Source organism: Anneissia japonica, unplaced genomic scaffold (assembly GCF_011630105.1).
Source record: "Anneissia japonica isolate Jap-2015-1 unplaced genomic scaffold, ASM1163010v1 scaffold287714_len2871179_cov188, whole genome shotgun sequence".
Classification (NCBI taxonomy): Eukaryota; Metazoa; Echinodermata; class Crinoidea; order Comatulida; family Comatulidae; genus Anneissia; species Anneissia japonica.
Window position 1 is genome coordinate 1,145,723 of NW_022755542.1, and position 13,014 is coordinate 1,158,736.

Consider the following 13,014-nt stretch of genomic DNA (forward strand, 5'->3'; position numbering starts at 1 on the left):
CCTACTAACTTTACCGTCAGCTGGATAAGGCTGCGTGCGAACTCACCTGCTGCGGGACTGGAGCAGTGTCCTGGTCAGGAGTGCGCTACTGCTGCTGGGTAGACACTGACTGTGCTAATCCTAGGCATAGGCCTAATTATAAACAAACAGTCATCGGACTGATATACGTTTATTAATATTAATTCAATTGAATTATTCCTCCATGATTGAATTGACGTTGACTAAACCGTCTCTCTGTAACTGCGTACGTAAACGATCACAACAACTTCGCACTACTGTTATGTATTGTCTGGGCTAGTAGTTGCTCGATCGTCGGGACGATTTTTCGATCAGCTGCTTCGCCAAAATTGACAGACTGGTCTTGAATATTAATGAGTTGGTTAGAAAATGCTACCAAGCTACTGAAAAAAGTGATCAGCCTCGTTTTCACCTGATTTTCCCGTCTCATCACATCATGTTTTATTTCTCTAATTATCGTTACATCTCAACGTTTTGAATTTTTTAAGTATTTTTCCCGAACTCAGGAAAGGTTAAATATGCAATATATGGCCACTTGTCTCATCCCCGCACTTCCCCTTTAATTGTGCGAAATGCGAAGTACAAAAACTAATCTCATTAGAGAGGGCGCACTTTATTGACTGTATAAAGTATACATAAAAGCGAGAGTATTCCAGTGGATGCGATCTACAACCTCTGAATATGCCTAGTAACGATGAATTCGTCGAGAAAATGGTAATATTTTATGAGAAATAGTCTGTATTTCCCATTTTTTTTAATTCTTTTGCGCAAAACTAAAATTCATGCCAATATTTTCCATGATTTATAATAATTGGAGTAATGCAAATGCATATTTTCTATAAAAAAAAAGTCAGTTTTTAGTGAAATTTTGCCGGGAATGGGGCTTTAATCAAATTTAGATCAATCTTAATAATGTGATTTTAAATAGCAAAAGCAAAAAGGAAAAAAAAATGATCGCCCAAACGCATCAGAGGTTATTTTTGGGCGACTAGAAAACAAAAATTTCCTCTAAGATGGTATTATCTCGATCGGCCTCACTTTCGCCCTCCGCCGCCTTTTGTCGGCCCCGACCCTCCCCTTTCGGACATCTCTGGATTCGCCCCTGAATTGGCCTACATGCCAGCAACTAAAGAACATAAGCTATTTAATATTATGATGTAGCTGGGCATGTATTTTATGGTGATAGATTAATTAAAAGAAGAAAAACAGTGAAAGTTTAACATTGTTCTGTGTATATTTTAATTTCTCAAATTTCTAATGAATGACCGCTGATTTTCGTGTAATTTTTGAAGTATTTCAAATGAATATGTACCAACTGTTGTCTTCTAATCGGATTAAAATCTTACCGAATTTTGGCCGATATCGAAAAAAAAAGTTTGGCCGAACTTGGCCGTGAGATGGCGTGTGTTTGGCCGTGAAGCCTGTATACTACCGTATCTGGCAACATCTCCTACAGTTGTTTGAAGGTGAACGTCCTTTCCCTACTTGGTATCAGATAGGCCTATTAAAACAAAGCAAAAACAGTCTGTGAACAATCAATAATAGTTCATTATTTTAGATAGTTTGTGTTATCATTTTCCCCGTAATCATACTTTTTCTTCTTTTTATAATGAATTTGGATAGTTAAAAACAGATCATCTGCCTGAAATATATCCTGGTTTAAAACAAGTAGGCCTATTAAATAATAATTTTAGATTCAAGTACGAAATTTGATTTATCGTTAAACTTTACAAACATAAAACCGGCAATAACACTCACGACAGATTAGTTACAAATGATAGGCCTATTTATTTATATCTTTGTTCATTTATTTTTATTTATTTATTTATTACGCACAAAAACATGCACCAAGGTTTTTCAATAGCAAATTATATGACTGTCCTACTTGTAGGTGACAATCACTTTCACAAGACAAACATGGACACACGATGATTTACACAACTAATATGAGGTTTAGGGATCATGGAGTTGTTTGGGTCGTGAGAAAAAAAATCCTGCAACACTAACAGGGATTGAACCCAGGACCTCAGGAATGGAGTTGAATAGCGGTTAAGATGCTTGCCTTCTAATCCCAGGGTCCTGGTTCAATTCGTGTGAATGACTTTTTCCACTCCCTAAGCCCATAAAGATTCTTCCTGATAAAAGCATCACATTATTTCATTTATTACAAGAAGGCACCTGAATATCAGCCGACTTCTAAGGTAAGGTGGAAGGTCACCCTCTATAAATATGGTAAAAAGAAAAGCAAGTATCCCACCAAGCTTTCAACTCCACATATCGATGTAAACTGAAAATGCAGATAACCTACTACACTGCAAGTGTTTGTTTTATACAATTGGTCGGAATAAAATGGGATGAAATCATTAGCTATCGGTAAATTTCTCGTCGATTTATAATCAGGCGGTACCGTACTCCGGGGGAGGGACATTTCCTGCTTCACAAACTGCTTCACAACAAGATCCATTAGTAGAAGCCTTTCTGAAGGGAGCCTATGTAGAGTGGCCTAGATTGGCACAAGACCAGCTAAATAGGAAAATTGAATTTACACAATAATTACGAAAGTTCTAGGCCACGTTCTAAGAACTTATAAGCCCTATATTTATTACGTTTTAGTATATTATCAGTAATGAATACAATATAATCCAGTAGAACCCTTAAGGGAAAACCTTCGGGACAAACAAAGTGTCCCCTTAATAGGGGTGTTCCCTGAATGGGGTACCCTTGTTAAGGGGACACTAACCAAAAACGTGAAATTTTCCGCTTAATAAAGGGTTTTGGGCATTCATTCATTCACACAATGAGGACATAGACTATTTTATAGTTTTATTTCGGTTGACCTAGCTAGGAACGAGTTACATATATATCCCTGGAGTGGTATTCAACCGGGGAAACTACCGCTTCAGCCCCACCATGGTTGGGGCTAAGGCAAGGCATTTTATGATGGAACCTCTAGATGGTCGGAAATGTCACTCTCAGACTTAATTTGATTTTTTTTCCCTTCTTTTTTCTTTCTTTCAGAATTAAAAAAACAAAACAAAATACAAAAAAAAAATTTTAAAAAATAAAAAAATCCCTGCACATTAGGTTCTCCTGCCCTAGCAATTTTCCAACCACGAAGATATCCCGAGTATAAATGTTAGTTTTTTTGTATGTAGGCCTATGTTTTTCTTATGTATGTTTGGTACTTTATGTGTTTTTTGAATGAATAAAATCCATGAATGAATGGACAATGGATAAGGTCAAGATGAAAGTGGTATCAAGTTTCATGATTTGACATCGGTTTATTGAAGTTTAGACTCAGTTTTATTACATCAGGATTAAATAGCCCGCACTAACCTTGGTTCGAATCCTGGTCACGGCATTGATGAAACAATTTCACGGCGTAAATTTTTCTCTCAAACTTAAAATCTCCATTTTTTAAATTTTTTAAAACCTTGAACAATTTAGGGGGGGGGGGCGGCTGGGCACCCCCCCCCCCTTTCTTTGAATTTGCCACTGACATAATTATTACAGGACTATTAATTGAAAAATATATTTAAAATGGCTAATTTAACAGAAATTGTATGATGAAAAAAATGATTATGAATGAATGAACATTGATTTATAAAACAATAAAAGCCACAAGTAATTTATAACACAAAAACTGTGCCCTCTGTGAGGCTCAAACTCAGATTATGAGACTGACGCTGCCGACTGCGCCAAGGATGTAGCTGGGCATGTATTTTATGGTGATAGATTAATTAAAAGAAGAAAAACAGTGAAAGTTTAACATTGTTCTGTGTATATTTTAATTTCAAGCACTTCAATGCTTCTAGATACGCCACTGTCTCCATGGTGTTATTGTGTCTTGCCGTGCCTAAAGAGCATTGAATAGCTCATGTCCAAAACATTTTTTTAGGTCAGTACAACATCATTCAAAAACCATTCTTGGCTCATTCTTGAGGCGTTTAATTGTTCAAGACAAAACTGCTAGGCGGCGGTCTATACAGGAGTATATTTATAGCAGCAACCCACAAGGGGGAATTCCCACAGTGTAGACCCTATGTTTAAGGTACGTATTAAATGCTGAATTTTAAATATTTTTTTCTGAAATTATTTTCCCATTGACCTTTACAGATGTTATATTGATGACATACTTGTTTACATTTCTTATTTGTGTTTTATATTTCCCCCAATACGAGATTTAGTCTAGGCCTAAATAATTCAATGCAATGGCAAGCGCTAAAACAGCTTTCTTTCCTCCAGGTCCAGGACCATTGTTACACTGTAGTAGTAAATTATAATACTACTAGGCCTAGTAGTAGTATGTAGTCCTAAAAAGTAGGACATTTCATTTTGGCAAGGCGGGAAGAACATGCTAGAAAGAACATGCTATGATCAGCAATGTGTGATTGGTAGGTCCTGTGGATACGTTATTTGTTTAAACTACAATTTTTGTGACATTATGAATGTCTTGTAACAATCGTAGACTGTGAATTAAACTGCTTGTTTCAACCAAAATTTTGAAAGACTTGAGTCATACCGTACTATCTCCATGCTATCTTGTGGCTGTCTCCTTAAAGAGAAAATGGTACCGGCTATACAGGATGTCAGCATCTATTTCCGGATGGTTAAAAGTGCCAAAAAAGTTGTACACTTCATAGTGAGGGCAGGGGTGGATATGCTGTCAGACCCCACTAACTTTAAATCATGTATCCATAGAATGGGGTGGCAATTTCAAAACCAAATGTTTTAAGCGACGTTGATGACGTATACAGACGTGATGTGTTTAGCCAAATTAAGAAAATAATGGAAGATATTTCTCACCCATTAAATGATAAATATGTAGTTAATAAATCAGGTAGGCTTGTAATGTAAAACAACTTGATGTAGAAAATAATTTGTCCACAACTCAATTCATTTAACTCATCATATCAAAGATAAATTAAGTTATTTTTTTTCATTTTGGATATTCCATGTATTTTAGCAGTATCAGTTTTAATATATTTAGTAGCTATTAGCCTAGCGATCGGTTTTGTCAATTGATCGATTGATAATATTTTTTCTTAGGACACTGTAAAACGAACGTAAATCGAAAAATCCTAAATGAATAAACATATATTATACTCACCAATCAGAAGCAAGCAATGAATCGTAAGTATGTTATTGGATGAAAAATAGAAGGTTTTTAAATTGTGAGTGTATCCTGACCTTGACCTAGATTCAAAACTACGATACACATTCCCGCCACTGGTTGGCACGTGATACCAAGCGGGAGATATAAACATCGTGAGAAAAAAGCGTGGGAAGTAAGCGTGGGAACTATTTTTTTTTTTACCTCCATATGTGAAGAAAATGAGACAAGACAACAGGCAATGCAGTGAATTTTATTAAAAACAGGCTTTATTTATTGAAAAAAGAACAGAATACACAAGTATTAAACATTAATTATCATTTATCTGGAATGCATAAGCTAAAAAAGTATACTACTACCGCAATTAGGACCTTTCAATGTCTGTGTTCCAATTTGCGGTCCTCCCCTAGATTTCTCTATATATTTCTCAGTCATAAAAAATGGACGATTCTCGTATTAGCTTATTACCATAAGCAACTGCCAACAAAAATTCAAAATGCAAGCAAGTTGACAAATTGCTTACCTTTCACCAAAATGGAAAGGCCACGTGTTACATGATTGGCTATTTAAACCCAAACCTCACTTCCGGGTTTAAAAGGTCATTTTTATTTTCCTTCTCTTTGCCGATCGAACGGCTGCATCGGTAAGCGAGAGTTGTTGTTCTCGAAAAGATGCGAAGATGAAGCCGTGAAAGGTTTGAAATTGTAACTACCATGTACAGTTAATTAATTATATGTAATTAAATTGGTAATTATGGCAATATGGGCCTTTACCGCAATTTGGACCATCTACCCCTAGGCCTAGCCTCGTAGTAGTAGATGCGAACCGATAGTCTGGGCTAGGCCTAGGCCTAGCCCGGCTGATCTGACAGGCAGCAGGTAAGGTCGATGAGCGATACAGGATAGGCTAGTATCGCTCTTGTGTCAGTTTTTAACTTAACTTATGAAGAATAAAATTATATACAAACAATAGCAAATTGATAGACATAGGCCTAACTATTTCCAAATCCAAGCCCGATTTTCACCGGATTCTCTATATTAATTGTTCAGTCGTCAGAGTGGTCAGAACATAATTGTACACGAGTACGGGCTATCTTTCCAGTGACTTCTCTTTACCTGTACACAATTTTCCCACTTTCTAAAAGCAACTGGGTCTTTGGGAAATACGTGCAAGCTTATGCCATCTTTGATTACATTTCGGCATTTTATTGTTCTCTTTCCATACAAAAGCTTCGTTCTACCATGTACAAACAACGATTGTGATTCGCGCGAAGAAACTTCGTTCCTCTTCTGACGTTTTCACAAAGCGGCTACCGGAAACTAACGAAGATTCGCGTCTGAAACCGAGTCGAGAGCACCCTCTACAGAAAATACCATGTTCCAAGATCTTTAAGATAAATGTAAAATAACTATTTATAAAATTTTGGGGGTTGGAGTCAGGCAAATTTTCGTCACCACACAAAGGTATACGGGTCAAGCCGTCCCTAATTACTTGCAATCAAAATTTATACCCGTAAAGTGGGCCATTCATTTTTTAAGTATGCAGGTGGCCGATGCGATTCCGACGGCCCTTTAAGTATAATCGGTATAAAGCCTAACATAAGCAAACACAGCACTTAATAGAAAAAAAAAATTAACAATTTAAGAACTCATCTACAGCGTGATAATAATCCTCTTTAGCATTATGTACAAGGGATATTTAGACCTTTAATATATCTCTTTTGTGAATATACTGTAGGTCTAATGTTTTCTTGCATAGTTACTAACTTGAGAGATTTGAAATGCGTTACTACACCAGGTTAAATGGGGGGGGCCCCTCCAGGGTCCAGAGGCGGAGGTCCGGTAGGGGTCAAAAACTCGCAAAATAAGCTGTTTTTATGTGCTTTTCAACAAATTGGGCGCGAGTAATTGGAGGGCATTCCCCCCAGCAGCCCTATAGATACACCACAGTCCAGGACGACCTGAACATCTTTAAGCTGTTCTAAAACGATTTCAAGGTGTGTTTGTTTTTAATAGAGCCACGTACAATTTGAGTTTTAGTACACAGTACGTTTAATTTGAGCGCCCAAACTATAATGTACACAACATTTTATTACTTAAACAAATAGAAAATGTATAGGCATACTGATCGAATTTTAGTAACGCATCAGTGAATTAAGTATTCACGTAAATACTTTTTAATGACTCAAGTTACTGCTTGAATGTTTTTATATTTTTAATAAAACCAATTCCTGGTTTCTGCAAAATGCTTGTTTCAACCAAAATCATTTTGAAAGGCAGGACCGCCCCGCACGATGCAAGATGGTTGGTAACTATGTCTTGAGTCATACCGTACTATCTCCATGCTATCTTGTGGCTGTCTCCTTAAAGAGAAAATGGTACCGGCTATACAGGATGTCAGCATCTATTTCCGGATGTTTAAAAGTGCCAAAAAAGTTGTACACTTCATAGTGAGGGCAGGGGTGGATGCTCTCAGACCCCACTAACTTTAAATCATGTATCCATAGAATGGGGTGGCAATTTCAGAACCAAATGTTTTAAGCGACGTTGATGACGTATACAGACGTGATGTGTTTAGCCAAATTAAGAAAATAATGGAAGATATTTCTCACCCATTAAATGATAAATATGTAGTTAATAAATCAGGTAGGCTTCGTCCTTTAGAATGTAAAACAACTTGATGTAGAAAATAATTTGTCCACAACTCAATTCATTTAACTCATCATATCAAAGATAAATTAAGTTATTTTTTTTCATTTTGGATATTCCATGTATTTTAGCAGTATCAGTTTTAATATATTTTTTACTAACCTTGTACTGTTCACAACTTGTGTAATATCAAGGAAACCTAATTTCATGTTCGCCTATGTTTGTGGTCATGACGATAAAGAATTATCTTATCTTATCTTATCTAGATGGCCAGAAATTGCACTCTCAAACTTAAAATTTGAATATAATTTGTTTTAATATCTTCATTATTTAAAATCTGAACAATTTCGGTGGTGGGGGGGGGGGGCCTGGGCCAGCTGTCTCCATTTAAATTCGAAACTGAAGCAAGAATCCCCCGGAAATAATCCATTTCCCACAAATTTGTAATATTTGCATGATTTCACTGATATTCTCTCATGGAAGTCTATGGGCCAATAGTATCACAGTGTGGAGCAAAATAAAACTACACTGCAAATATCTCTTGAAATGACTTCTTCCAACTTAAGTTTAACTAAACAAGCATGATTCAATACATACCACTCCTGAATGCTGTAAAGTAGCATTAAGCCTAAACCTACTAGGCGATAATAACAACATGAAATGCACTGATCATGTTCAAATAACCAGGGGTCCTAAGTCTCCCGGAACTCCTGGGAGTCTCCCGGAAATCCGTATGGTCTCCCGCACTCCTGCAAACACCAAAAAAATCCCAGAAATACACTTATCTCCCGCAAATTCAGCAAAATAACAAATCTTTTTGTTTTATTTAGACCTAAAATTTTGTTGCCGATTATTTGTTTACAGTGCCATTTCTGGGCTTCTAAAGGTGCCTATTCTAAAAAACATGTCATCACCTCAGCCCCAATCATGGAGGGCCTGAAGTGGGCATTGCCCTTCGTTTGGTACCTACATTTTTCCTCATAGAATATATAGTGCCCCTAATGTCATTAAACGAATCTCCCAGAAATGGTTTCTTCTAACTTGGGACCCCTGAATAGAATGACTATTAATCTGAATAATAATGACGGGGAGGGGAGGGGGCTAATATTATTACTAGGCTCCCTCGAAGTTCTTCAGTACAGCTTAAGAAAACAGTGTTCTCCCAATTGAAAAATTTATACTGGTAAATTTGTTCATATAAAGCCAGATAAGCGTGTGTAACGTGAGGTATTGCTTCTTTTAAGTGGTGTTTCAAAAAACAACAATACATCATAGCCTAGGCCTAGACTGGAACAGAGGAATGATGTTCATTATTGAAAGAAGATTAATCTACCTAGGCATAATAAGTGTTTTTTTTTATTCTACCAACACTCAATTTTTACTGGTTGGTCAGTGATGTTTACTGGTAAAATTGACGGCTAAAACGGCTTCGGAAGAACATACACTGAGAAACATGTTTCATTCAGTTTAAAAAAGTAAATAAAAATGGGTTGATGTGATTGTGATAGATGTCCAAAATAAGTTACAAGACGTCATAGTAGTAGTACAGTACAGAGTAGTTCCGTTACATGGATTTCAAGAAGAGTAGGCCTACCTCAAAAATTATTTGAATGGTTTTGGCCATTGAGTATCATCTGATTATCTGTCAACTCTCCTGCCTTTCATGTTTATATGCTTTCTTTTCAGACATGAATCCAAATGAAAAATTGCGATTAACCGCCAATCGGACGTACTTACTTGACAACATTGATGTTGAGCATGTGTCCAACTCCCTCTTAGGTGATGGAATATTCAATGAAGATGAGTTGGAGGAACTCAATGTTATTGCAAACCCCAGGGTAAGATATGTTACCCCCTTACCAGGTTTAGATAAGTCACGCTATGTAAGTTAAGCTGTCCCAGGATAAGATAAATCACCTACACTACGATAATTCACTCAGTATAAGTTATAACCATTAAGTTGTCCATTCTCCTTTAGGATCGTTGTGCTAAGCTTCTGAATTGGTTGCCAAGGAAAGGTCCAACAGCATATGAAGTATTCCGTAGGAGCCTTGAAAAGAGTCCAACACAAAAACACATCGTTCCAGTGTTAGATTCAACAGACTTCTCACAAATGCCAAGAAATGCAGGAGGTACAATAGATGTCTTAACTGGTTGATTATAGCCACTTTTAACACATAGATTGTCTTACGAAAACAGTAGTTTATCTAGGGGCGCCTCCCCAGCAAAATAGAATCATGCTGAAGTAGTGAAAAATCACCTCAAATCACCTTAATCATCGAGCTCACTCTTAACCTTCACGCTCCCCATCAGGGCCCCCCATTTCAAGACTCCCACATTCGCCACTGCACGAAACCACCCCTGTAGAGCAGTGGCGTATCTAGGGGGTGCGTGAGGGCACACATCCCTCTCAAAAATTACTCGCGCCTCCCCCCAGTCTCCCCCCCACCAAAAAGTCACGCTCAAGTAGTTAAAAATCCCCTAAAATCACCTTATTTTGCGAATTAGCGCCCCTCAACTGATCATCGAGCACCACCACTTCACCGATCAGCACCCACATTTAAAGACTTCTAGATATGCCACTGCTGTAGAGGGATTGATATAAATGTTTGTATCTAAAATTGAACTTCTTACAGAAGACACGCTTCTTATACAAATACATAGCATTAAGAACTATTGCTTAATTATATTTTTTATTCCTTATGCTTATTTTAAAGGCTTTTGCAACATAGGAAAACTATAAAATATATTCTTGATTTATTATTTATTTGAAAGCTCTACAATATAGGTATTTAAAATACCTGACAGAAAATTTTGCAGCAACAGAGTTATTAACAAAAAAGTTGTTTCTGCAACAAAATTTAAGAAAATAACAAAGTATAATACTTTTTCTTTCAGCCGATGCAGCAGACGCAAGAAAAGTAGGGGGTCCAGGCAGACAAGCTGGCCAGCAGTGGCAACCAGAATTTAGAGCACAAGGACACTATGTACAGGTGAAAGGGGACAACAATATTGTTATTTCAGGATCAAATGTCCATAACGTTACTATCAACAGATAAGAGACAACGGTCCAGATGAACTTATGTTAATATTGAAAAAATAAACTTAACAATTATCTGCAGCTTCGGTTGGTGATCTAGTTCTGCCGGCAAGCTAAAAAAATGGAAATCTTTAGAATAATGAAAGAAAATGGCTAAAACTGTTGAGTTTCCAGAAGTTTAGCCCATCCATGGACTGTCACAAAAAAAGAGAACACTCTAAAACATTGGGAACTCGATTGGCATTTCATGCCCCCTAGTTGAACAATACCTGGATCTGCACCTAGTGGAAAGGAGTAACAATAATTGTGTACTTACAATAACCACTATAACTTTTTAATTTCACATGAGCTTTACCCAGCCATTGAGATACTAGCACTGCTTGTCAAGGAAGTTTTAGTATTTAATAAGGAAAATTTAATATAGTGTAACGCTGCTTTGAATAAACGCCCACCCCACCAAATGACTGTAAAAAAAATGGAAGCAACATCATTCTCAACAAATTCTATTAATGTTCTACTCCAGTAGAATTACATTTATTCGAACCTGGTTAGGATTAATAAGCCTTTATTATCATGCGGTAAAACATTTTTGTTATAATTATGTGTTGTTGTAGTTGCACATTTACAGTCAAATTACTATAAATGCTTGAATATGCGCTGCAGGGCTTATAAAAATGTTTGGATGCTTTAGTGCGGCGCTTATTTCGGAGAGGCGCTTATGAAAAAATATTGGTGTCGAGCTTCCATGGCCGTTCACATGTTACCTATCTCACGTATTCCCGTAACTCTGTAGGCCTGTCATAGGTCCTATGTCATCGTAAATAATTGTTTATAAAGAAATGCTTTTGTCTTCATTGTGTGATATATTCATTTTAATTTTAACGCTGTATACATTGTATTTAAAACCCTGTTTCTCAGAGTGTTTCATTACACACAGGGTATATACTCTCAATTAAGCACAGCGGTGCTTATTTGAGAGTGGTGCTTAGCAAAAAAAAAAATCGGATTTGGTGTGGCGTTTATTTGGGAGCTGCGCTTATTCGAATTTATGGTAAGGGGGCGTTTATCAAAGTATATACATATCCGTTTTACACCAAAAAAAATAATTGCCTCCATCAAATAAATGCCTCTCTTGAATAAACACCCCTCAAAAGCCCTTCTCTAAAAATAAACGCCCCGGAGCATTTATTTGGATAAATAAGGTAATAATCGTAAGGTACAGATTGAAGCCTGGTTTCCTTAAAAGCGCTACTGTGTTTTCGTTCCCCGACGCAATCGGGAAGGCTCCCCAATTCGACCGACCAGTATCATTGAAAGCTGTTGGCAATAGCGTGTAGTGATTGTATGGAAACCAAGCTTTATACAGAGCTATTTGAAAGACTGCAGTTAGCATCGGCAGCACTGTTTTTCTTCAGTTCTTAAGTGTATAATCTCCAGAAAAGCTTATGATAAAAGTTTATCCAAGGAGAGGAGAATGCCGCACTATGCATGACAAATGTTACAAAAGTAATGACATGGTTCTCAGATTGCCTAGGGGCCAAGTGGTTTGATTTGGCATAGAGAAGCTACAGCATTTTAGGTATTTAGACATTTAAAAGGCCTAGTTATTACTCAGTTATCTATTTTCATTCATAGCCAGGGTTCTATTATGGGTCTAGGGTCCAAGCAGGAGGCCCAGGGAGGAAATGTCGGGTGGCGGTGCCAGAGATTCCCTGACACAGAGCCCAAGGTCCCCGACACAGGGTCCAAAGGCACTAATGACGGATACGATTTTTTAAATGAGGCCGCACACTCCTCTGTTTGACCATAGTTGAATCAATTTTTAGGATTAGGTACCTCTGCTCTAATCACCCGGAATTGTGACTGTCAAACTGCCATTAAGAGCCTGGGTTTTCAAAGTAATGTTTCCAGTTTCTTCCACAACTGGAAGGGGTTCATTTTGCTTTGGTTCTTGGTGCCTATATGGCCTGTTGCCCCAGAGAACTGACCCCGGTAGGCCTTTGGGCACTACTCATGCTGTTCAGCATCTCTCTCCTGATCTCCTAACTGTACATTAACAATTTAAAGAATAAATAGAAATAGGTAAACAGAGATTATATGTATTTTAGTATTGGAATTTATATATATATATATATATATATATATATATATATATATATATTGTATATATATATATATATATATATATATATATA

General features: G+C 37.1%; 1 protein-coding gene across 2 annotated transcripts; it reads left to right on the plus strand.

Moving 5' to 3' along the window:
- Positions 1 to 3,914: 3,914 nt before the first annotated feature.
- LOC117123564 lies at positions 3,915 to 12,276 on the plus strand. 2 transcript variants are annotated; one of them, XM_033269541.1, is made up of 5 exons: positions 3,946 to 4,069; positions 4,264 to 4,412; positions 9,466 to 9,617; positions 9,758 to 9,911; positions 10,678 to 12,276. In XM_033269541.1, the coding sequence occupies exons 2-5, from the start codon at positions 4,373 to 4,375 to the stop codon at positions 10,836 to 10,838; spliced, it is 507 nt and encodes a 168-aa protein (XP_033125432.1). In that variant the 5' UTR covers positions 3,946 to 4,069; positions 4,264 to 4,372; the 3' UTR covers positions 10,839 to 12,276. The 2 variants fall into 2 exon arrangements, with proteins under 2 accessions (XP_033125433.1, XP_033125432.1); XM_033269542.1 differs by lacking the exon at positions 4,264 to 4,412 and having other exon boundaries at positions 3,915 to 4,069.
- The last annotated feature ends 738 nt before the right edge of the window (positions 12,277 to 13,014 follow it).